General features: G+C 40.5%; 1 protein-coding gene across 1 annotated transcript; it reads left to right on the forward strand.

The window, feature by feature from the left end:
* The first annotated feature begins 17,223 nt into the window (after positions 1 to 17,223).
* On the forward strand, positions 17,224 to 19,869 carry TRH (thyrotropin releasing hormone). The gene is made up of 2 exons (XM_005426643.2): positions 17,224 to 17,431; positions 18,298 to 19,869. The coding sequence occupies exons 1-2, from the start codon at positions 17,239 to 17,241 to the stop codon at positions 18,873 to 18,875; spliced, it is 771 nt and encodes a 256-aa protein (XP_005426700.2). The 5' UTR covers positions 17,224 to 17,238; the 3' UTR covers positions 18,876 to 19,869.
* The last annotated feature ends 7,144 nt before the right edge of the window (positions 19,870 to 27,013 follow it).

Below are 27,013 nucleotides of genomic sequence, written 5' to 3' on the forward strand. Positions count from 1 at the left end.
TGAGCGGGGCTGGGATCGGGCTGGGGCTGAGCTGGAAACACGCGGGGATCGGGCTGGGACTGAGCCCCACGGGCAGTAGGTGTTATGGACATACACTCAGGCAGACCGCACATACCGATAGCTCCAGGGTCAGGGCGCACTCACATTAGGCTGAAACACCTGTTTCATATCTGTTGTCCGGGCTAGACTTCCCTACTGGCCCTTTACTGTTTACTACTGACCCATAACCTGCACCTCAACTCAACACAATTATTATTTTCTGTAGAAAACCTCAAAACTCAAACTTTGTTGATGTCCTGTCTGAGAATCAAGACAGAAATTGTTTAATTCTTCCATTGTACAAAAAGGGAAGAATGACTGAACTGAGGAAGTGTGGAACTACTGAAACCTTTGGTGGCCGGTCACTGTTGGACAAATGGAGAAGGCACACAGCACTAGTTAATCATAGCAGAGGCTTCAGGATCCCATGTGGGCTTGGATCTGCAAGTGAAATAAATCATAGCATGTGTTTCAGACTGGATAGCCAGGTGGTGTCCCTCTACCACAGAAAGGAGCGGGCAGGCATTGCTCCTGCTGCTGTTCCTAGAAGTTCATACTGCCCCTCTAATGCAGTACTCAGCTTCATCGGCACCACTGACAATTAACCAAATGTTAGCAAGCCACTAGTCTGAACCCTGTAAAAGTACCCAACAGCACTGCATCACTCAGAGTGACTGTGCTCATCCTTAGAAGGACCACAAGAGCCTCACTGCCTCTTGGCATCTACTGTCAGCAGCTGCTCTTGCCATCTAGGTGTCTGTCCTGCCTCACACTTAATGTCCACATAGAGGTTAAACAAGGAGCTAAGTTTGTAACACTGAATTACAAATTTGGAAGGGGTGTAGTAAAAATGGGGTTTTATTCAAACCAATGTAGTGTTAAGATGGATTTGGGAAACAGAGATTCAGGTCAGTTAGAAATCAATAATAAAACCTGACTATTATAAATTCACAGATGCATTTCTGCATTTTTTCCTTACAAAGTTCTTTGCAAACTGCAGTTGAAATACCTAAGAACTTTATATCCACTAAAATGCTGGGATCCAAATGAAATGTGGAAACTGCAGGCCTTTGAGTTATTCAGGCCAAATGAGCTGGTTCAGGGAACAGACTGTGAAGGACAGACTTGTACTGAGCATATTCTCTCCATTTTCAACAGACTACTGGGATAGGCTCAGCTTTGGCGGTACTGTGTGACCTGAATTTCATAGTCTGCCCAGAAGCACAAATCAGGCTGGGAAAAAAATAAATGCAAGAATGCAGGAGGTCCTTGTTTTCCACTTCTTCCCTGTCTTCCATTTTAACTGTGTATATGAGAGAGAATGAGAGAATAAGACTGGCTAAAGAACTGCATTATGCACTGCGTGCCCTGAAATACAGAATATCAGGGAACGGAGGGATAGCCTGAGGTGAAAAACTGATGCTGGACTTAATGATGAATCCAGGTCATTGACTTGAGATCTGGCTGACAACATCTGAATTTGGGATATTTAAATCCAGGATTAAAATTAAATTCTACAAATTTTAAAATATGTCCATCCCACTTTGGTCAGTTTACAGCATCTAAGTATGCACCATATTTTAGAGCCCTTAACTATCTTCTATTCAGACTGCTGCAAAAAGGCTGTGCAATATTATGTAGTTCAATCCCAGTGCATTAACTTAAAATTACCTTTTACATACTTCAATTAACTAACCAGTATGGAATTAAGCTTGGAGTAAAATCACATCATAAGAACAAAGTGTAGGAACATGTTAGGCTAAGCTCAGTTCTTGACTTGCAGGCAAGTAATAAACTAGAAATTCATTTGCAATTATTTTAAAGCATACCTTAAAATTTTTCCTCTGAGTTTAGTAGAGGTGCTTTACAACCATAGGAAGACTGTTGGCTTCTAATGTAGTTAAGAGAACAAATTCTTATTGTAGCCTATGTCCTTAAGGTTTTCAGCTATGATCTAAGAACTCACCTTTGCTTTCAGATGAAGAGGACTAAGAGAGAATGGGGCAAGGTGCCTTTTAAAATTTTAGTTATACTTTGTATAAACCTTTTTACTGCAATACCATTACAGACTTAGGTGTTTACGCTTCTAAGGCAAATACAAATATTTCTTACTCTCCATATGTGTAAGTGAGCTAAAACCATTGAAGTTGGTGGGAGACATCAGCACTTAAGTGTTTTCATGAGAATACAGTTATATTAGATCTTACAGGAACCTATAGCACATATTGTTGGTTTCTCTGTAACTACATCTGAACAAGATGGGATTTGTGTCACCAAAGTAGTATAAAAAGAAGAAACCACAACCCTGAAAAACTTAAGAAGCCCCACAAAGAACCCACACCCTTGTCTGGCAATTTTTGAATGACCAAGGCTTCTGTGTAACAAACATGCAACCAGCCTTGTCTATCAGAAAAATTCAGAAATTATTTAAGATTAGCACATCTAACTCTGGGTAAGCAAGCGACACAGCACTATTCTGTTTTGCAACTCCATCTTTAAAACTGACTGCTCAGATTTCTTCCCATCCCTAAGCTGCATGTTTTACAATGGGAGAAGGAGAGAAAGGGTAAAAAGCGGGCACAGCAAGGGCTGACTACTCAATAAAGTATGGAGAGCCAGGAGCCAAACACCATAGCACAGCTGGCAAGGCAGCAGCCTCCAAAAGCCAGGCCTCCCCTAGCATCTGAGCAGGATCAACAGGAGAGGCCCAGAGGCTGTGGCCAGGTCTACCAAGCCTAGATCACCTGTCTTGACTCTACAGACCTGCCTGGCAATCACATGTAACCCTGGTTACTGTCACTAGAACTGATCCTGACCCATGGACTGATGTCGTGGCTGGACGTTGTCACCACAAACTGCCCTGATGCTCTGGTTGACTCTGGCTGCCATCGCCAGTGCTGCCCTGTGCCCTGCACACAGGTGTGCCCTCAGGTGCCACACTGGGAGGCCCCTGCCCCACCTGCCCTGTAGCTGCTCACCTCCTGGTCCTCCATCCCTCAGTGAGCCCCTGGACTCACTGCTCTCTGGCAGGTTTACTCTGAGCCTCTGGATGAGAAGGGGAATGTGGATATCTTTCCGTATTTCTGCCCAAAGGCAGGCTCATGGCAATCATCCTATGGGCATTAGGTCTGACTGTTGTGATATGGCAGGGGAAATCTCCCAGCCTCAGTGAGAGGGAAACTGTGGAGTTCACATGGACATTGATTACAAGCACTCTCATCTGAGGCCTCATCCATATCCTCCTGGCTGAGTCCTACATGAGTGGGAAGGGGCTGACAGCATTCTCACCGCTGCAGCAGGTTATTGCACTGGGATCTGGAAGAACAGTAGGTGACAGAGAGGTCCCGAGGAATGACAGGAAAACACTGCAGGACACCATCAAAGACATTATTGATCCAGTCACTGGAACGAGATGTCTCAGAATTATTATGATTAACTGCAATGTTTACTTAAGAACAAAGGATCAATTCTTAGCTTGGGAGGAATCATTTGGTGGCATAATAAATTTCTCTGTGACATTGAATGATAAACTCCCAGTTCTCATACACTGGGAGAGAAAAAACATGTTTTCATGTTTTCCTCTAAGTAAAAACTGCCAGGTTTGCCATCTTTCTGAGCATGCATTCAGAAAATGAAGGCTGTGAGGGAAACAAAATGGATTCAAGCAGTGGCCAGTGCACTCAGCTTCATTTCTCAGACTCAGTGCTTTCAGGCTTCACAAGGGGAATACAAAACCCATGTATACTCCCCCAGCTCAAATTATTGGGAGGAACCTTTGTGAGAACAAAACTGGAGGTTCTTACAAGAAGGATGCCAGCCTACAAGAGAGAACTTCAGGAAAAATGCTGTAAGGAAGGACAGCAATAATGGTGAGGCTGAAAATTTTAAAAACTAAACTCCAAAGGGTCTGAAGACCACAGCAGTAATCCAACTAGAAAGTGCTGAATGATGGTAGTGAACTACCTTGATATGATTCTGCATTTGAAAAGACAATTTCTTTTGTTGCAGTTTACAGCTATTAAAAAAGTAACAAGAGAGACAATTTGTAAGAGCAATCAGAATCCAACCCTGCCCTTACTCATCAGCTTGTACTTGTCATGAACACTCACAGGAGACACAAAAATGTTTTAAGTGTTTTAGTCAGGGATACATCATTTCACCAGCTTTTTTCAAGCCCTTCCACTTCAAAAAAAAAAACCCAAAAACAAACAAAAAACAAACAAAAAGCCCAAACAAACAAACAAATTCACCAAACCCAAAAAACCCCAACCTCCCCTCCAAAAAAAAAGTAAATATGCCTTGAGCTTCATGATGCTGCAGCTTTGCTGAGCAAACATATGATTTTCTGTAATGAACGGAATATGTACCTGCTTAGAGTACGAGATTAAAGCGATCGTTTACTCTAAATGCTATGTAATGCAGACATAGTTTAAGATGCTTTATGACATCAAAGCAGAAAGAAATACTGAACACAGAACATGAATTATCTGTATAGCCCAAATCATACAGACATTTGATTTATTGCTTTGTTTTACAAAAATCACGAAAATTTGTCATGCTCCATACAGGAAGCTTTTCCTCTCACTGACTTAGTCAGATGTTAAAAATGTAATATAAAAGATTTTTCTGTTCTCATAAACACAACTTGCCAACAAAACAAGTTTGTTCTGCATGAGGTACTACTGGATCAATAAGTAAAAGGCCGAGAGGAAATGTAACCTACCAAAGAATAGACACATTTTGCTGGAACGATGTGTTGTGATTAGGTATAATTGGGCAAATGGCAGTGTGATCTCCAAAGCCTCAGCTGATCATATTCCCCTGAGTACATTAATAATTTTAGGGAAAAGTGCATTAACTATGCCTTGCTTTATTGTACTGCTTAAGTGGAGAACAGGTGTGAGAAAACAAACAAGTTTGTAATCTTTGCTTCCTTTGCAAATGAATTCTTAATCACTTTGGCTCTTATTTCCATACAAGATTTAACTTTTTGATAATTATGAGAGCAGCTTGGCAGCTTCCCTTTTGTGGCTCAGGTAAGCAGATTCAAGAGGCTTTTAATTCCTAGTACTAATACATATAGCATATTCAGGTCTTTCTAAAAAGGCAGATAACATCACACCTGCCCTTGACATAATAAGCAAAGATCAACAACACAATTGTTGCCACTCTAGACTTACTTGTACTGAGAAGCAGGTCTTATTACATCAGGATGAAAGCAGAGTATCATTTCAGCCTTTGTCATGGGAATGTCTAGCTCTGTGCCAAATTTTGACCCTTCTTGATACATCTGATCAGTATGCTGAATTAAATCAACTGGGGCTGAGCAGTCCCTACAATTTATGCAAGCATGAATTTGGAGCAGTGTGGATAGGAAGAAAGAGGAATGAGAGTGTTGTTTCAGTGCTTGTGTGCAATTAGATCTGATTATGGTTTACAGTGACACAGATGACACTGGTCTAGCACCAGCTGCCCCAATTCTACTCTCAGTACCTCCAGCTGGGTGACTGTGCTCCAACTCTTGCACCACCAATTCATTCTAAAACTAGTGAGTTCTTTGAATGAAGAAAAATATCAGAAAATTATCACCAACTGCTGCCTAATTTCAGGGTCACCAAGTGAGTATTTTAGTTTTCTCCCCAGCCTTTCTGCTCCCCAAAAGGCAGTTCTTCCCTGTGACAGATGCCTAAAGGAAAAATGCCCCCCTGCTGAAGACCCCTGGTGGAAGCATACATGTCACCCGGCCAAACAACTCAGACTTCTTTCTTTGCTCTTCAGTGGCTCAATTAGGAAGTTAGAGTGTTCTTGTTTTCAATTCTCATATGAGATGTGAGACTTAATTTAAAGACATCTTGTTCAGTCAGAAGCACCTAAATGGTCATTGATTGTTTTTCCATAGTTGGATATGTAAGTCTCTTTAAAAACACAAACTGTTTGTTATTTGTGTTCTGTTTCCATTGCTAGACAGGCTACAGGGTTTGTGTTAATATTACTGGAATAAGACAAATACAAGTTTGAACAAGTAAAGCCTAAAGTCTTACACTCCTGAGTACCAGGAGAATTGCCATGTAATCGAGACAAAATTGTTCAGGCACAGTCACGTTAATTAGAAACATCTGCAAGGATCCTGGAGAAAGCACATCTGGTTCGAAAATTTCCATCATCATTTGGATGCTGAAAATTCAATAACACAAGGACAATATTACTTTATACCAATTAAAGATAATAGGATGGCTATAGCTCCCCTTTGGTTCACTGGTCTCTGAACAGTACAGCAGCACCTGTGCAGTGTTAAGGAAACTTCCGTCTGACCATCCAGGAGCCACTCTGGCATTCACACTTGCATCACCTGAGCTGGGACTGAGGCCCCTTTGCAGTTTCTACCCCCACTCTTACAGTCAGACCAGGTTTCCTTGCCTGGCTCAGACATTAATATATTTCCTGAAGTAGATAAACATTAAATAAGCAAAGACCTTTTAGCAACGTCTGGCAATATCAAGTCAGATGACACAATATCATTCATTTAACTTAATCTTTTCACTTGGGTTCCTAGGAGATAGCAGTTAAATTCTGCTACAGTCACACTTACGCTACATCTGGACAATTTCAAGGGTTGCAGTTGATTCACATGCTATAGTAGGGCTCTGCTTCTGCTCTCACAGCCAGAAAAAGAGGACAGTACCTGGTATCTAGAAGCTGCCACTGTTCCATATGTTGTCAGATCTTCAAAGGATCAAAGCAACCAAGACAACAACTACTTGAGCAAACCTGGCTACTTCCTTTGTGTTTAAATGGGAAAGATAACCCTTTGAAAATGTCACCACTTAACTGTAAATTCACTGTCATTACATTGGTTTTTAATTTTGTGTGTTGTCAATTTGTCAGGCAGCTGAGAACTCTAAGAACAGAAGTTAGTGCAGAAGAAAAAAGAAGTTCTGTTAGTTCTGTTAGTGTAGAACTAACAGAAGTTAGTTCTGCAGATTACAAAACTTGTAGTCTGCAGAACTTGTAGTCTGCTAAATTTTTAAGTAGGCAGGTCCAGACTATATCACCTTGGAGTCCATATTCTGAAGCAGAAATCTAAATAAACCATGATCTACTTGTAATCAGATACTGTTTTACCTCATGAGGTCCCCAAACTCTCTACTACTGTAGATCACTCAACCTGCAATTAAATAATCTGTAGCTACCTGAGGCTGAAAAGGACTTAATAACTTTGCAATTTAAGCTTGCTACAGAGTGAGCACATTGCACCTCTCTTGACTGGCAAAACTGGCTTCTTTATCCAGACAAGGGAAAAAACAAGCTAATTCAGAGCCCTTTTTACGTATAGTTCAGAGCTCCTCTGTAACCACTGCTGTATTAGGTCTGGCTGGGACAGAGTTAATGCCAGTGCTAGGCAGCCTGCATGTCTTGATAAGCTATTTCAAATGTCAAAATATGGGGTCATATTTTTGAATAAAAGCTATAAAATAGAATGTTCTGAAAGTTTTAATTTTGTAGTTTCCATTATGATCTCTGAATCACTCATGGAAATGCAGGCGTGAAAGCAACTCCCAAGAGGTTTTTGGGTTTTTTACTTTTTCTAGTTGCTTTACTTTTGTTACAGTTTCTAGATGTGTAAGCATTTGCTAGGATACCTATAGATCATCACAGAGGAAATTTAACAAAAGGATTGCTTTTATGAATGTCCTTTTTCTTCATCCTTTGGAAGTAATTCCAAACCCTGCATTCTCTTGTACCACATTCAAGGAAGACTATCACCAGCCATTCCAGGAGTGCATTCTAGAATTCCATCACACCATTTACCTGTCAACATAGAACATTTCAAATCTGATAGCAGCTTCAACAAGGAAAGAAAGAAATCTGGAGGAGAAAACTGTTTATTAAAGCCATCAGCAGTTTGTAGAAAGAATCCTGTGAAATTGCTGATATTTAACATATGTATGATATAAAATTGTGTTTTTGTCACAATTGACTACACCAAAGCTTCACCAGAGTCAGATTAAACATGAGTTTTGTATTCACCATTTTCTTTACTAGAAATTGCATGCCATGCCCACCAGGCTTGGTGAAGTCTACTTGCTCCCTAGGAAAAACCCCAACAAACTATAAATAACAATTTTTACTTCTCTTGTCATAATTTGTGACTGTTAAAGCATATCACAAGTATCAAAACTCTTTGTATCGTATCACTATAGCTTATTTGTGGACAGCGAACACAAAACTCTGATATTTAAGGGCTTACTTAATTCCAGTTACCGTCTATGAAATGTCTGACTGTGATTTTAACTACAGTTGGATTTTTTCCTCAATGAGTCACTGAAAATCACAGAGCAATTCAATGTAAGAGACAGAAAAAAAATCAGCTCAGTTCTCAGGCTCCATTCTAATCAAATAACCATGTGGTCTCTCAGCTTGGTGCTTATAAAAATACAACATACATGCTGTAGTTTGCATCTGCAAACCATTCTCCAGCTACTTTTAAATGTATCTTTGTTCATGCTCAGGCTTTGCTGAAAACACCCAGGGGAAGAGAATGACACAAAACCTAGGAGGCACACAGACTTTGTGCCTCACAGTCTTCTCAGCAGAAGCTGGTGTTAAATGACTCAAGGAACTTTTACTCCAGTGCTACATGTTCATTCACTCAGCTTCTCTTGAGATGCAGAGTCTGCCAGCTGGACTGATGAGAAGTGAAATCCACAAGAATATCACAGAAGCTATTTCTAAAAATCAATACTACTCCTGGTCTCAGCAGATACGTCACTGACCTCATGTGCGTCTTTATTGTCCCATAAAGAATAATATCTAGTATTTGTTCAATAATTGCAATTCCTGCCCCCAAAATGGCATCTGAATACCTATTGATTCTCACTTTATGATGTTTGCTCGTAAACAAACCCATTAAGCACCTGTGGAAGAGTCTATCGTTATTACAATGACTATAAAAGTTATAAAGGTGCAAATTAGATAAAGGTCATTGTTGTTATGTAGCTCATAGTACAATATGAAAATGGTCTTGAGCAACTGGTTGTGGAGACCTTCCCTCCACTCCAAGTCTCTCAGCTGCGCATCAAGCTCCATCTAAATGACTGTGCACAATGGGCAAGGGAGCAGTTCTATACTGAGTACTCCGTAAACTTCCCTCATATTAACCAGTTAGTTCACACAATCCACCAAGGAAAGAACTCCCAACCTACTGTGCTCTACACAAGGCACACATGGCAGCATACCAGATCTCTGGTGACTTCTGTGGTTAGTCAAGTACAGGCAGTAGCACTTCCCAGTTGTCTTCCAGCCACACCTCTAGTGCCATAAATCCATATATTTGCTACAGTGAAGGCTTGGATTCTAAGTAAGAGCTTCCAGTTTCACTGGTATCGTTAGTAATGGTTGCAAGTGACAGGAATAAAAATTCCTGTAGCCATGTGCCCTGCAGACACAGTGAGACTAATGGACAATACTAGAAAGAGTAAACTATATCATTAGTATTTGCTAAGACCATCCTATAAATGGCTTGTGCTGGAATCAGACAGCAAAACCTGCACGTCTTTATCCTTCTGGTAATGGCAAGTGACCAGCTTTCTTATAAGCCTCTTCTTACGAAAGGGAGGAAATCCATGCCAGGATAAAATGACTGTCTTCTTTCTTTCACATCCTTTTTCAATACTGTAGCAAAACTCACAAATCAACTGTAACCTGGTCCTGATTAGCTTGATGCTGATTTACAGCTACCCAAATTCTTGAAATATCATATTTATGGCCAACGCAACTGACATGATTACCCCACCCTCTTGCTTCATCATTTCATACACCTCCAGGTGCATGTGTAGATGCATGATAGGTATAGGTGCACATGGAGAGGTATGCATATACACCTAGATTTCATTCTAACTCTCTTGGGAAGACAGTTTCAGATTTTACTTCACCATAGTACTTATGACAACAGGATTCTGATCTTCACTGTTGCTGTGCTACAAGACTCTTAAAATGAGTAGCTGAAAAGATAAAATGTCTAATCTTACTGCAGGAACATGGTCAGCAAATTTAAGCCCTCACAAAATGAGTAGACCAAATAACTTAGTAGCTATTAAGAAAGACAAAGGTACTAGACAGAATAGACAGGAACGGTTCATAAGTAAAATCCAGCATTACACACATTCATCATCACAGGCAGACAGGAACACCTGAGGAGAAGGAGCAATACCTGGACTGTTACCTAATTCAACCAGATCAGCTGACATGACTGGTACCAGAAGTTAACTTTGTTAGTTAAACTAGATTCCTGTTCAAAATTCCTCTCTACGTCTGATTCCAGGGTGCTCCTCCAGTAGAAGAGCAGTTCTTAGGTGTTGTGTATAGATAGGCACAAACACATCGGCCTTTTTGAGGTGGTCCTGCCACGGGCCTATTTCCCTTTCTTAGCACATCAACTTATACAAGTTAAGGGTAAATCATATTTGTGCTGCATCCTTAAAGCCAGGCTTGAGGTCACTTTACAGAATAATTTTAAATGAACTTTGAACGTTGTCTTTTACAACAGCCAAACGCAACAATAAGATATACACGTCTTTAATTTTAAAAGCTGCTATAGAAATATCTAAATTTTGAGAGGATGATGTTCTACAGTGAGGCACAAGGAACAGTTCTGGAACTTTTCATTCTGCTTTTACGTCCTATTCTTAACTTGTGCTCTCTGATTCCCAATCACTGGGGATGCACCATTTGTGTCAAGCCTTCAGGAGCTTTGGAGCCTTGTACCTGACAACTGAACCAGCCAGGACTGGCAGGCAGACTATCCAAATATGCTCTCTGCTGATTGCTTCTAGTGAACTGGACAGGAGTACTGGCTGCAAGCTGAGGATTGTGGACTTCAAAATCCAAATCAGCACTTTCAAACACTTGGTGCCAAACACTAAATCTCTTAGAAACTCTACCTCACAAATTTCCATCTCTTCACACCAAATTATGGCTTCTCTGTCATAATTAGTATGTCTTAGCAGTGACTGTAAGGGACAGGCACAGAGCAAGCACATCACCATGTCACTTCTTTAATTTCTATGGAAGTAGTGATCTTCTATCTACAACCATCCAACTGACTTTGCAATTTACCTCACAGTGTGAATCAGACTTGCTTCTGAAAAGTAAGCTGAATGTTTTCTACCATTCTAAATCTAATTTCCCCAAATCTATTCTTGCTATATGATGAAATTCGCCCCAGTTCAAACATAGTATTTTGGCAAGGTGAACTGAGCTGTAAATTTGCTTCATCTGATGACTGTTGGAAGTGAAGAAGATCTTGAGTCATGTCTTCAGTAGCTGCGAAAAAACAACAGGCTGGGGAGCTGGAAGGTTTTTTTGATGCTTGGAGGCATAGAGCCATGTCTGTTTCATTTACTGACATTTGTTTTGAAAGATCCTGGACTATGCCTGAAACAAGGGCACAGAAATATTCTTTCTGATGATGGCAATTTTCTTCCCAAATCACAGGGTTCACTTGACTAGAAAACTATAGAAATGATTCTGCATAAACATTGTGGAGATAATTACAAAATAAAGAATCACTACAATGAATCTATTGAGATCTTTAATTCCAAACTGCCACCCTCCCAGAAAGAATAAACTGTGAGTTAGTCTGACTCTTAAGTATACAATTAAGCCTGTCAAGTTTTGGCTGCCTAATATGCTGTTTAATATTGAAAAATCTGTCAGTTAACCAATATGTGGCATTAATGTCATAATGCTTTGGGTTTGCTTCCTCATGAACAATACAACTATTTAGCCGAGACAAGCAACATGTTATTTATACACCTTTTGGCAATAGTTTTAATGATATGTGGGATACTGCCCTTTCCTTCTAATATAATAGTTCCCTTTTTGGATTGAAATTGATGAGGAGAGCTGTGTATGTGTTCCATGTGGAATTTACTCAGTAATTCTATTAAGAGCTTCCTCACAAAGAAATAAATGTTCTCAATCTCCTTCAATACTCATCCTACTCATTATTTAAAACAGAAGGCCTAATCTCTCCATATATTAAGTTTCCTCAAAGGGTTTTCTATTAGTTTCAATGAATTCAAAAAATTAGGCTTCAACACTTTTATGTTTGCAGAACTATGAAAGTCTGGGCCTTACAGTCAGAGCAAAAGGTTTTGCCATTTCTGGAATTTTTGACAAGGACGTGTCAATTGAAGGTTACACAGCCTTCAAAAGGAATCCTTTACACGTCCTTACCATGTTCAGGTCATGCTTCAAGTGCCATTCAACATCAGCCAGCAGAGCTTCTAATAATTTCACCAGATTCTCCAGCCCAATTTCTTCCCCTGGCTGTAATTAAAGCTCACCTCCAAAAGGCCACAGAGCTCACATCACAAACAAGTGTTTACCACTACAGATCTTTGCACTAGGCCACAAGAGAAGTACTGTGGTGGGTGCTCAGTGCTGGAAGAAAGAGAACATGATAGATGAGTTACCTTCGTTTCCCCTCCTAGATTTTATATTCACAGCTAATGAAAACAAATAGGAAAGCTGTCCTTATTATTCCTCAAGGGTTTTGGTTTTGTGATGACTTGCAGCAAAACCAGCTGGCCTATGATAAGCTGATCTGCTGCCCATAGTGAAGCCCCCCTTGCTGGGTACGTTTACACAAAGGGATCACTTTTGCTAATACTGGTGGTGACCGCAGTAGGCTGCATTTCAAAAACCTCCTTCATGTGTCATTACATCCACTCAGAACTGTCTAGGTCCATTTACTTAGCAAATGAATTTTGGGGACTAGCAGATAGAAGTTGCTTAAAACTCTGCCTCCATTAATTATTAATATTTAATACAAGGTTTGTAGATTAGGTATAATATCTTCTATTCTAGTGACATCTATTGCCACAAAAAGCTGACAGTTCTGGGAGATCACAAGTCCTTTTTTAATTCTAAGAGGAGAGACAAACTTTCAGACATGAATGCATTTCCTTGGGCCTAAGAAAGGTTTGTACTCCTGAAGGCTTGCCTCCCTTGTAAAACTATATTATGGGTCTAATAATATACCGTCTAAAGATCATTGTGGCTGTACATACTCTGGCATTCCGATGTCATTAAAATCAAAATGAAGAAAAGCTGGAATTACACCTCTCACAAAAATACAATACATCCTTCTCCAGGGCAAACTATTTACCCGTTCTTATGCAGGAAGGATCATGTTAAGAAATCACATGGAAAGAGAGAATTGTCCACCTATTACTGATATCCATCTCCCTAATTTTCTGCCTGAGTAGTTCAATCAAGGAACAAACAGGGAGGAGTGATATAAACTGTGCTTTTACATTTTCCAGAGAAAACAAAATAGCTGATTTGACTCTCATTTCTGTTAGCAAACAAGTCATTCCTAATTCACAGCACTGTTAACAAGAGGAAGTTCAGACAGAACAGCTTAGATTTGCAGTCATTGCAAGAAATACAATTCAGGAAATATCCAAGAGGTTAAAGTTATTTAAAGAGATGAGAAGATCAAAATTACAGTCCTAGTGACAGTGTACTGTTAATAAAAACCAATTGGATGCCTTAAGTAGTCAGTGAAGGTATTTCTCTCATTCTTGCACACAGAAGTAATGCCATGTAGGTAACCTTTTAAATGGGAAAGATGTGTGTCCTGTGAGGTTCTACCAGAAACCAAACCTATTTTCTATAAAGAAAGGCTAACTTTAGACCAGAACAGATTCTGGTCTAACTTCTTAATTCTAAAACTACGGATCTGTGACAAAGGGCAAACCACTTAAAATTCAGTGTCTCCTAGTGAAACTGATAACAAATGCAATGAGCCATAGATTCCAAACAAGAGTATTTTTTATTCCTATAGGTAAAGAAAAGCAGTTCCCATAACAACTTCTATATTTCAGGATTCCTGGAGGGATGACTATACTAAAGATGAGCAATGTACTTCAGTTACTTATCTCTGACAGTGACAAGAGCAAGGCAGTCAAAATAAGATATAGAAATTCAAAAATCTGCCAAGGAGAACTTTCTGCCCAACTCATGGCTGACTAACTGTACAAAACATGTTTATATTCTTTAAAACAGAGATGAGACTAGGGTTAGCAGCAGATTTTCTCATTATTCCCCTTTGAGATCTTTTTAGGGACTAACTCTGTGGCCAGTGACAGCCCCAATGTGAAGGCCCCACTGCTATGAACACCAACACTGAGCTGGACAAGTGCTCAGCACAAGTGGAGGCACCAGGATCCTGGTGCCACATGGTGAGTGACTGCAGTCAGCAACACATGTAACACGCAAGCTGGAGAGGGGAGCAACATAGACCTCAGTCCTCACAGATCACGTGTATGGGTCTGACTCTGGTTTTGGAGGAGTTGTCTGCCTCCCAGTTTCTTCATTTAGAAGCACCTTGAGAAGCTGGGGTGCCCTTGAGAATGTTTAAAAGAAAATTCAGGAACTTCCTCAACTGATCTGACGCAAAAGATCAAGGGACTTGATACACTTGTGATAAGATACAGCAGTTGGACAAAGGATTGAGAATCACAGTGATGCTGAAATGCTGTATTTAGATGTGAAATGTGGAAGTTCAACATCTCTGTGCAATTCTAGAACCTACCACAGACTTAGATGTGGACTGGGAGCCAAACTCTGTGCTGACAGAAGCTCTGGGCAAGTCTGGGGTGTCAATGTATTTTTGACAAGACAAAAAAAGTATAGCTTGGAACACTCTGGAGTTTGAGGAAACAAACTCTCCCTCCTACCCATGAATTCATTGCAGTGCCATGAGTAATTCTGCAGTCAGGGGGAGGAAAGAACCTTTACACTCATAAAACAAACCTCCAGAAATCTTTTAAATAGAAAAATCACCTGTAGAGGAAATGAAACTGAAAAAATGTAGCTGGAAAAAAGCAAAACAGAACTCTAAAAGAAAGGATATCATATTAAAATCAGACAGTTTTCCAGCTGTGAAATAGAAAAAGGACATTTTTCATTAAAAACCCCAACTCTCTGAGGTGCTGAATTTTAAGTTTCTTCTTTTAAACAAAGCACTAAAACTACTAAATAAGTCCAAAATAAGATAAAATAATTCTGAGCAAAGAGGCAAAGCTGGCCAGGCTGGAAGTCCTGGGCATTGCACTGTGAATATAATTTTGCACCTGCTGAGGAGCTTTGCATGGGGATGTAATTATAACACAGTGCTTTACACATGTTCTCTAAAAGTAAGCTCAAAAGTGTGTCAAGAAGCGGATTTTAAGGAGAATGAAACCGGGCAGCTTCCTATTTCATCGATGCCCACTTTCATAGGGCAATACAGTAACTGTTTAAACTCAGGTGTTGTACCTGAGAGACCTTAGGGAGTTCCTACACCTAGGAAATTCCAAGGAGTTGTTCCCCCCTGTATGAGCAGTACTGTGTGGAGCAGTATGTTAAGTAGACAACAGGTTAAAGCCAGGGAGTCTTATTTCAAGTCACAATTGTATAATGCTTTTTGAAGCACATAGCAGCAACACAAACATGTTTTAATATTTAATGCTGTGCACCTCATATTCTAAAATACTTTCTGTGGAAGCCTATGCCAAAAAAATATGGAACTGTGAGCCAGAAACTGTATAGTGTCATTCAGAATAAGAACCCAGGGTATACACTTACTTAAATCTAATCCGTTACATTTTTGCCATTGTCTTTCTTCCCTAGCCTAATTAATTATCTACCTCTCTACTTTTATTCCAAAACACATGCTTAATAGAGGACAAACAAGCTTGGTTTTGTTAAGCAAAGAAAACCTCCTTTTCTTTATGCTGAGTTACATAAAGTTCAACATAATCTCTTTAGAGAATGGGAAAATAATGGTTTCTGGGAGCCGAGCATGGATTTATGGAGGCCAGCAGATAACTGTGTGAATCTTAAATGCATTAAAAATGCAGCTCTCTGAGAGCAGTAAAAAAAAAAAACAACCCAAAACAAAAAAAACCCCACATCATATCCCCTAAATTACCTCAGAGCTGTTTGCATAAAGGGTCCAGAGGCAGTAGACTATAAGTACAGAGACGTGAGCCCTGCAGAGAGCACACAGCAACGCTTCTGTTGGACACTCCGTGTGCCTGCAGCAGCAAAAGGGCAACGGAAGCTCAGGTGCACAAACAGCTTTAAAGGACTTGGCAGATGCATCAAGCAAAAATCTGAAACTACAAATCAGGTAATTTATCAAATAATTTTCTTTTTAGTGGATTTTACCTTTCTGTCTAAAGATTGCTCTGAGTCAAATTGACTATGTGATTTTCTTAGGGCTGTTACTCAAGGATTTGATCAGAACTGATAAAAACCTGCCAATAAAAAAGGTAATGAACTAATTTTCTATTTGGGAAATTTGTAGGACTTCATAAAATTGTGCATTTCTTTTATGTTCTGAAGATATAAGATAAATGACAGCTACAGTAGTATTAAAGATGTATTCCATTCTACTGAAGGAACTCTGCTTACTGTAAAATAAATCCCTTAGCATGTTAGGAATTCAGTGCTAGCTAGGAGAAATAGGAAAACACTTGGTATCCGGGCAAGAGGTAATAGAGGATACAATTATTACTATGTTTCTGAAAAAAATATAAGGTACTTCCCTCATTTGTTTCCATGCAAGAAATCTCCCTGCCACACAGAGCATAGCTGTCTTCTTAGCCTGACAAATATCCAGCACATGGCTACTTTAAATGTATAGAAAAAGACAGCAAAAAACTAGTGGATTATTTAGGTTTGCCTATAACTAAGGGTGGAATGGAAGTGCTGCTAATCTCAGTATCATTTTAAAATTAACTCTTAACAAAGGGAATTGCCTGATGGAGATAGCTGTCTACACCTTGTGCATACAGAGTTCAAGGGGGAAATTATGTTTGCCTCTTGACAGAAGGCAGAGTAAAATCACTGTTTTTCAGAATGACCTGTGCCTCAGGAAGTTCATATCATATTTATTCTGCCAGAAAAATGAACAACTACCCGATTTTAATTATGAAGAATTTAGATGCTTTGAAGGATAAAAAACAAATGGAGAGGTTAATAACAGAAATGAGGAAAGACCCTAAGAGACTTCAATCCCTACAGCAGTGCCATATTTGTTTTTCAGTGTCTGCAAATATTGCAGTTATTGCTAGGTTTGTTTGCTCCATCCTCCTCCCCTGTTGTTCTCTGTCCAATGGAAGTTGCAGGAACCCCTGTCCCACAATGCCATCCATCCAGCTGCCACTGCTACTCCTCTGCTTGACCTCGTGTGGTGTTTGCTTCAGTGGGGGACATCTCCTTCCAGAGGAGAGTGAGAACATAGGAAAAAGTCCCCTGGATGACATCCTTCAGAGATCTGAAAGCCTCATTCTCCAGTCTGTCCTCAAGAAAGCTGAAGAGGAAGAGATTAATAAAGGTATATATATCACTGGGGACACCCATTTGGTAATAGCATAGCACTTGACCGAGATCATTAGATCCAAGGTATGATTTCCAGATCTTAATCTTCTTACTTAGCACTGGAACTAAGGGGAAGGGAAGGATAAGAGGGCTGCCACAATACACTGACAGACAGTTCTTCACAGATGCTTTCTTTTCTAAGATCTCTTTGCTCAGGAAAGGCTGTACTATCACTAAGCAGCTGCTGCATAATAAAAAGGTAGAAGCTTGTCACAGAAAACCTGCTTGTCCAGCAGGTACTTCCCTAGTGAAGCTCTGAGAGGTCCCATGAAGGACATTCTGCAGCTGTGGACCCTGCACTTAATGCAAATTCGAGGTGGGGGTGCTGCCATTCACCTACTGCCCTGATCCACTGGTTCCTACCCCCCAACAGAGGCAGGCTTTTTCCATGGCTGGGAATGCTAGAGGCTGCTCCAGTGTCTACATCTATCTCCCACCTTGTAGATGCTCTGCTACCAGTTGTCACAGCAGCGGAAGATCAGACTCAGGGATTGCAAGAAACAGCACAGAGGTGCCTTCCAGCAAATAGGAGCACTGGGTCCTTCCATAGTGGAAGACGAGCTGGCCCCAAGTGCCCACAGGAAAAGCCATTCTCCTTCTTCACATCAATGCTGAGAATTGGTTGTGTTGATCCAAGCACTGAAATATTAAAAAGAGCCGAAGAATGAGTAAGATATACTAATAGTGTTACAACTGGTAGCTGGAAATACTGAGTTGGCTTTCAAAAAGCAACAGATTATGATTCTGCTCCACAAATTCCTATTACAACTTCCTTAGGGAAGATTATGGGGTTTTATTAACCTTATTCTTTTCCTTGGACAGAATCAAATGCCCCTCTGCTACAACGGCTTTCCAAAAGACAACACCCTGGGAAAAAGTACCTAAGTATTCTGGAGAAGAGACAGCATCCTGGGAAAAGAGATGTTGAGGAAGAGACAGCTTATGGAGACATTCAGAAGAGGCAGCATCCAGGAAAAAGGGAGATGGAAGATGACCTTGATGTCTATCTGGAGCTGAAAAGGCAACAGCTTCCCAGCAGAAAGTCACCGTTGGATCAGTTTGCATACAGCCCTAGGGCACAGCTAACCTACATGAATGAGTTATCTAAAAGAGAACATCCAGGCAGAAGATATCCGATGTACAAGCACCAGCGTCCCAGCAAAAGAGGCTGGAATTATGAGGTAGATGTATATGGTGAGAAACGCCAGCATCCTGGAAAAAGGTACTGGAATTCTGACGGCTCAGATGACACAGGTCCCTGCAGCTTTCAGGAGTCATTCACTTGTCACAAAGGCAAGTTGTTGCTTGATTTAGTAGAAGATGTTAGCAGAGACAGGGTAGAAGAAAAGCGTCAGCACCCAGGAAAGAGATCAGCATGGGAAAGTGAAACAGAGGAATGAGAAAATAATTGTGTAGCACTTGCATTTGGTGAAGTAAACTGCCAAAATCACCAAATCACCAAAACATCCCGTTCACTTCTTTTTGGCTTCCTGCTGCTGACCTCTGCACCCACCTTTCAGTGTGTTAATGCCCCCATCCAAGTTAATGGCTTTGTCACACACTTAAAGCAAAGGAACTAAAGAACCCATCTGAATGGAACAGGCAAGTACTGAGAATCTTCAATTTCCCCACTTTAGGAAGAGTGCTTATTTTCTTAGGAGCCCAGACTCCAAAATAATCCAACTGCGTGTTCCTAAATGAATAAAACAGGCTCTTAAATTTCTGTTCTGACGCTACTGAAGTAGAGTAACTATATGGTTTCCTCTCACATCAGTGAAATCAGTAAATAGTGAGGAAGAAAAAAGAACATATGGCAATTGTTTCAAAATTAAATACAGCAGGTTTTCAGTTCTAAATAATAACATTCTGGACACCTGAGTCCTTGTACACTACAATCTGTCCAGACAGTAAAGCACTATAGAGAGACAGGAACAGTTTCGACGGGAACAAAATAAATTAGTGACTTCATAGTTTGTCTTGGAACTGGCACAGGAAAACTCTCTTCACCTAAGAGGCTACAGAGTGAAAATGGTTAATGCATCTCTGAACATCTCAAGTACACATTGTGACCCCCCCTGACTGTGTACAGCCCACACAAGAACTCCCACCCTGGTGTGTCCACACTTCAGTCATGCCACTTGAAATCATGCCTTCTCCTCAGGCATTTAATAATAAAGCAAGAAGAGATCCTTCTCTTTCAGTGAGGATTTCTGATTTTTCTTCTCTCAAAGGAATGCTTTTACTTTCTGTGGTCAGACTTCCAAAAGTGTTTATTTGATATGAGTTATTCAATAAACAAGAATAGTCAACTCTGGTGTCCTTATTGGTTGTGCAAACACACTGGAATAATGTGAAAAACATACAACCAACTCAAGCTAAACAAAATAACAACAAACGGTATTTTTCTATGTACAATCTCCTTGCATGCTGGTGGTCAGCACATGCTTGTACTTAAAACTATGTCATTACTGAAGTGGAAGGATGATAGGCTCCCTTTTAAGATCTTTCACCTGTATGACACACATAATTATGCATCTAGGTTAAACTCACATCAATTGTGTCACACACTTCACAGGAAACTTGACAAGAAGCTGATTTCCTGTTTGTGGGTCTAAACAATAGATTTACTGATTTTTGCAATTGATATGCAGTTACTGAGCACACTGTGTTACTCATATCACTTCTTGTACATTCAAAGAGGTTATAGAACATCAGTATTTTGCTAAAATGTTATGTTTACGAACAAATGAGTATATTTTACATCAACCTTCATCCTCAAGATCATAGAGACACATTAGCTGACTTGGAACTCCTCCTCAGTTTCAGAAGTCAGCTTTGCAGAAATCAGTTTAGCTACCCTGAAGAAAAATAATTCATCATCTCACAAGTTTCACTGAAGTTAGATGCTCACAGGCTGATCAACACTTCATGTGGTCTTTCAAACAATTTCTAACTTTGGAGGTAATATGATGTTCAGTATGTGACAATGGACCGACGTCTTCTATTGACAGGGGGCTTCTAATAAAGAAGTGCTGAAACCCTTAGAGAAAATAGGTGCAGACATTCCATATACTTCAACTTCCTCCAGCATACTTTCTGTATATGATGCTTTCTAAAATGTTTCATTTGCATTTTATCAGGGAAAAACTGATTTATCTGAAGAATATAATTTCATATACCATTTTTGGCAGTGAATGAATGCTTCTTAAACCTTGGGGAACACTACTTGCTATGAAATCTTCAAAATAAGTGAAAAACAGAAAATAAAAAATACCAATTGGGTAAACGTGGGTTACAGCAAGGATTACATATTTCAAAAGTTCTTTTTTTTTTAACTCACTACAGTATTTCAAAATGTCCAGATTCTTGTTTTAATCAAAAGGACATTTTCTTCCAGTATCTGCATGAAAATTTCACCTCTATTTATTAATTTCTTCCTGTTTTCTGCAGTGTTGCAGACATACTAACAGGCAAGTACGCTCTTTCTCCTACGGACATCATTCTCAGAGCATTGACTACCACAGGGGATTTCACTTTTGTGAATATGAAGCACACACAAGCACAGGTTCAAAGTTAAGTATTTGTCAGATTTATCTACGCCTTAAAAGCTTTTTGACTCTGGAATTTGGCTAAGAAACTAAGCAGAAAATAGACAGCTTTTATCCTATTATGCCATGCTTATTTGAATAGTAAATATAGTGCAATTTCTTAGCAATATGAACAACTTAGATACAAATATACTGATTAGTTATGACATAAGAATTAGTTAATTGCACATCTCTTTCTCATCATCTTATTTTTATTGTACACCTTCCCCTCACTGTCACTTTTTATTAGAACTTAGGAGAATTTAATAGCCATGCAAACATCCACAAGTAACTAGCTTTGCTCTGTCACTCACACTGCGACAACTGCAGAACCAGGGCTTACAGTTGCACTGTTCCCTGAGGAAGTGCTCTATCTGTCTGTCAGACAGGCTGGGGCTCTTCAGGAATGAGAACAAACCAGCAGTAGACTTGGTCCAAAGGTCATGGAAGTCAGTAGCAAAATCTGCAGAGTATGAATTAATTCCACAGAGCAAAGCTGTGCAATGGCTCTAATGTGGCAGCACAGTCATGCAAAATCTCATTTCTAGCTCTAACTGAGACTAAACCCACCTTGCACAGATGAGTTCTTTGTTGATTCCACTGCAGTTTCATATATCTGGGTATTATTACCAGTTACTGAGACATAAGGGAGCTTGATTTGTAAAGCACAGATTTCACAAGTGTCTTCAAAATGAGTTTTGTTTTTAATGGGTGGAGAAAGTTCATGTGAACCAGCTGTATAATGAACATTCCCTGCAACTATTTTCAACACCTCTCAGCATTACTGTTCAATGCCCCCTCCCAAACACTTATGAGCCTTGACCTCTTTGCTGACCCACTGTAATTAGCATGGGCTGAGTGTTTCCGAGGGACATGTGGCTCCAACAAACAACTTTATTACTACTTATAATGGCTCATTAGTTGAAGAAATTTTGAAAGCAGCATCATCATCACCACAGCTGAAGTAGAGTCACTGCTTCCCTGGTAACTCACTCAGTTAACATTAAAGGGTCAGCTGCAACTTTAAAGCATCAGTCAGGTCAGGACATAGTTATAAATAAAAAATATGATTGAAAAATTCAAGTGGAGAATGCAAGAGCGATGACACTGTGTGAGGTCTAGATTGTACAGAGACATGACACAAAAAACGAAGACAGGCAAATCCTTTTGATTCTAGGAAATGGGTTTGTGGACTATTAGCATTGAAGTGCAGAAGCCTCTCTTCCCCTTCTGATAAGAACAGCGTGAACACCCCTGCAGGGTAATGAGGAAAGGCTGGACAGAGAGACCTTCAATAAAACCAGATGGGAAACTCCTTGAGGAAAATGAGCTAATGTACCTGCCTTAAGACTACTTTTAGACCTACGTGAAGACATTTGTGCTTTGTCTCCTTGATGAAACCAATACAGCTTGTATGTACTAAGAAGGAAACAAAGGAAAGAATATTTGTCAGGTACCAGCCAATTCACCTTGTCTGCTGCCACAAGATGGAAGGAGCACTGGATGAAGGAGGGTTACTAGACCATAAATTGTATTGGTACGCTAGAGCAGGATACCTGTTTCTGATACACACGAGGCATTCAGATACCAGTACAATGGAATGATCCCAGCCAAAGGGTGAAACCAGCTCTTGAACTTATTTCAGACACTGTGGTTTGAACTGACAGCCAGTGATCCAGACAAGTCAGCAGTATGCCACAGAAGGGTTGACTGAAGGAACACCTTCCTCAATTACAGCTTACATTTCCTCACTTTCTTCCTGTTCATATGCATTGGAAAGAGGGGGAATCTGGACTTCATAGATTGCACAAATACTCCTACAAAATGGAATGCGGGTAAACGAGAATCCAACATGCCATAGTTACTTTGTTGCCATCTTCTCTCTATAATGGATGTAATTAATATGATGCAGCATAGACTGATTGGTACAGAAAACTAGGGGAACTGATCTGAAGAGTCTGCCTGAAATATGATGGCTGATTTAAAGTAATTTTCACAGAGAAGCATATGTTTTGACCATGAATTCCCTCTTGATTTTGAAGCTGGTACTGTGTGGGGTGTCTGAAGAAGCTTTGTGAAAAAAGAAGAGGAAGAGGAGGAAAGTCTAGACAAATGAAAAATATAGTAAGAATTTATGAAAGGTTCTTTGAGTCAAAGCAGTCAAGACAAAGATCAAGTGATGTTGAAACACCACTTGAACAAGCAAGTGGTGTTGAAAAAGAGAGCAACAACAACCTTACAAAAAATCATAAAACTTTCCCTATCAAATACCAGCTGGTGGGGGTATTCTACTTATTGCTTTTAGACATGCTGTCTTCAAGAAGGGCATCAGTTGCTGCACAAGCCTTTAGACAAAAGAGAAGATGAGAGGCTAGAAGAGACAGCACCCAAATGTGGTGTACTTGACATTTGAAATGAGCTCTGAATGGAATCCAGGCATTGTGGTGTACGTCTCTTACAGTTAAACTATTAAATTAAATGTAAATGCAAAGAAATTCTGAATCTTCCCATCTCTCCTCTTTATAATTCACCTACTTTATGTAAGTGCTGCCACTCCATGGCACTCAGGACCAATATGACAGATTATTCAGCAGTGTTAAGGGACCAAACAAACTTGAGACAATGACTGGCTTGCAGGTATCGAAGCAGTTAATCAACAAATCAGATAAAAGGGGCTCAACAAGCTGCCACTCTTACAAACCATGAGGCTGTCAGTTTGGATTGATGAGACTGCAAACACGGTAAAAATCATGGATTTGGCATGGAAATGTAGCTTCTATCCTGTCTACACAGACCAATTAAACAGATTTGTTATGTATCAAAATGTTTAGTATAAGCAACTTGAGTATACTGAATATATGAGCTTTGGTAAAATGAACAGCAACATGAAAATATTTTAGTTCTCTGAACAAAATGAAAAAATACAGGAAATTTTAGGTCAGATCCACCTAAACAAACAAACAAAACATCTTCTCTGATAAATTAAAATAAAAGATCATTAACTTTGTAAGATGAGTTTTGTGCTACCCATTTCAATGTTAGGAAATTTAAAATTAATTTTTAAAAAATCTATCATTAAATTATAAAATTGAATTTAGGTAAATTTAGAAAACAGCATTAAATTAAATTAAGTGACCGTTTTGTTTAGGGAATATTTATGGAATACAAAGAACATTCTGAAGAACAGTCTGATTTTTCACTCTGCTTCCACTCTGTTCTATTGAACTCAATGCAGTTAAATTTCAGGTATTTTAAACCTTTTTTTCACTATGTTTGTGAAAAACATTCCACTTGAATGCCCTGAGAAGTAGACAGGCATCATTAGCATTTACCTCGCCTGTGCGGAGGTCAGATTCCATTATTAAACATTCCAAATAGTACTGGAGGTATTACAAGAAGTCGAAGAACACAGATGACCCCAACTGGAACATATTTCTGATTGAGCTGGGCCATGGCTATGGGGCCAACTGTGTCTCCCTTCTCAGCCATATTCCGAAATTCAGCCCACTGAAATTTCTCCTCTTGGACATCAGTAGCAATTACCAATTTAGCAACCGATCAGGTCCTAAAATTCACAGTTAAGAGTTATCACAACTCACAAACATATTTTACCACTTACTTTCTTACTGTTTGCAAAGGACCTTGACTGTGGCAGAGGAGGAGTTACCTAAGAGATGTGGGGTTTTGTCATCTGAGTCTGAGCTTTTATATCCCAGTGGCGTCATGAGGCAGTACAAGTCCGACTTAGCTGCTGGAGTGAGTCCTGTACTACTGTTTGCTTGCATTCATTCCCTGTGAGCCATTACTGATACAAATGAAGCCCCCAAGAGAACATGTAGAATTGCAGAAAGGTTTAATTTGTCCCCAAATACCTCTTCCTATTGCAACTAGCTGGATGAAGACAAATTAATTTTTGAAGCACTGTAAACCTAATTGCTATAGACTGATCTGAATGTTTTCACTTTGTGAACACTCTCTGTATGGGGAAGTGTGATGAGACTGACCAAATAACAGCTGCCAAAGTCTTTTTTTTTATACCAGCACAAAACTAGATCATGCTCAACATCTGTTAAGGGATATGGAAACTCAAATTTCCCTTTGGGGAAACTGATACCATTCCACACATCACTGTATCTGGCCTAATTTTGTAGTATCAGTTCTGTAATTGTCTCTGAGACATTCCCAGTAAGTCTAATACCCTCATAAAGACCCAAATCATATTGAGAGGTGCAGTCACTTCATGGGGAATGAGTTTCTCAGGAAGGGATAAAGTCCACTTATATTCAGAAACAGGCAAACAAGTGGCATTTTTCTTTAAAAACGTTGAATGAAATTTCTCTTTTCAAGAGTGATTGACACTATGCAGTGTTTTATCAGTACTTGAAGAAGATTCATTCGGTGAGATGTGTTCTCATATCTGAGGTGAAATGTGGAACATGCAAAGGAGCACAATTAACTGAAGATAGAGTGAAATGTTTCATTTCTTGTGTGGACCCCAGCATGCCATCATCCTCCTCACAACTCACTGCAGGCAGTCCTCACTGCATGGTTTGTATCCCAACAGGAGGCTACCAGACTTCAACTGTTCTATTTACCACTTTAATTAGCCTTTAACACTTTATTTTTGAAATAGAGCAGTTAGTGAAGCTGTGGAGAGACAGGGTTGAAGAAACAGCTTGCTGTTCTGTACAGCCTCGCTTTTCCTTACACACCTGATTCTTACTACCTGGGAACGGCAAGACAGGATGGATTGCCCGGGTCGACAGGGCTCGCAGCCCACGGGCAGGAGAAAAACCTTTACAGCGAAGTCGTGTGCAAGGCACGGCCGAGGCCGCCACGGGCCCGCCCTCGGCTGCTCCCGGACGGGCTTGGGGTGCCATCTAGTGACCGCCACGGCTCCCATCCTTCACCCACCCCTTTTTCTGCCCGTTCCCTCCACATTCGTGACTAATCAAGCACATGAAACAGGAACCAGAAAACTGAAACACCAACAGAAACCTCCCTAAAAGTTCTGCGATACGGATCTTGCAGTTCTTTTAGAGACACGTGTATCGCTGTAGTGTTCTTTCACTGCTCTTTCAACTGTTACTGAGTTGTAACTCACTGGCCTCAACTGAGGACAAAAGGACCAACAACAAAGGCAGCTGGTGCCACTTGGTGGAGCAGGTATGGCTCATCACCAGGAAACTGCCCGGCTCCAGCAAATCCAGACACCACAGCAGGTGAATCCTCGAAGACACTGAGCCTCAGGCTCGTTCTCTTCCTCCCCACTCCATCACGATCCGGGTTGAAAAGCTTCTAAAGGGCTTAATATAGAGGGTAGAAGAGCAGGGCATGATGAGTCAAAGTCCACCTTTAATCGATAGGACTCAAGTGTAAATAGCATTGCCACGTAAAAAAATCTCTGCCTCCAAGAGCTTGTAATCCCAACACATGAAGCCAAAGTGTGGTCACACACTCCTATTGTTTCTATTCGACTGGGAGTGTGCGAGAGAAGGGACTGCTGCCAGCTGAGACTGAACAAAAGCCGGCATCAGAAAGGGGGACACTGGAAACGCCCTGCCTTTGATTCACATAGATCTTTGTCAGGACGCAAGTAGTGGGATTCCTGGGCTTCGTCTGTGGCTGAATATGCCACCGGCTGTTCTGGTTCGCAGTTTTGGGACACCTCCTTTAGGAAGATTCGGTAGGCTGGGAAAGGGAATGTGGAGCGTGTTGGTATTGGCAGCGGTGGTCCTCTCGAGCGTGCCCAGCGGTTAGGACACTCAGCACAGACCCCTCAGCGCTGTGGGAACGGTCCCAGGGCACCGGGGCGGGAAGGGGCGGCGGCGGGACGCGTGTCCCCTACGTGACAGCGCCGTCCCGTCCTGGTGAGGACTCTGTCACCTCAGCTCTGCGGGCCCGTTACCGGGGCCTACTGCAAGGCGGCTGGATACAGCCAGCGGCCCTGG

The sequence above is a fragment of the Geospiza fortis genome, unplaced genomic scaffold (assembly GCF_000277835.1).
Source record: "Geospiza fortis unplaced genomic scaffold, GeoFor_1.0 scaffold128, whole genome shotgun sequence".
NCBI lineage: Eukaryota > Metazoa > Chordata > Aves > Passeriformes > Thraupidae > Geospiza > Geospiza fortis.

Bases quoted from the DNA above. Each gene is read 5' to 3' on its own strand.
- TRH (XM_005426643.2), top strand. From the start codon at position 17,239: ATGCCATCCATCCAGCTGCCACTGCTACTCCTCTGCTTGACCTCGTGT. The intron at 17,432-18,297 runs GTATATATATCA...TTCCTTGGACAG, and splicing joins AGAGGAAGAGATTAATAAAG to AATCAAATGCCCCTCTGCTA.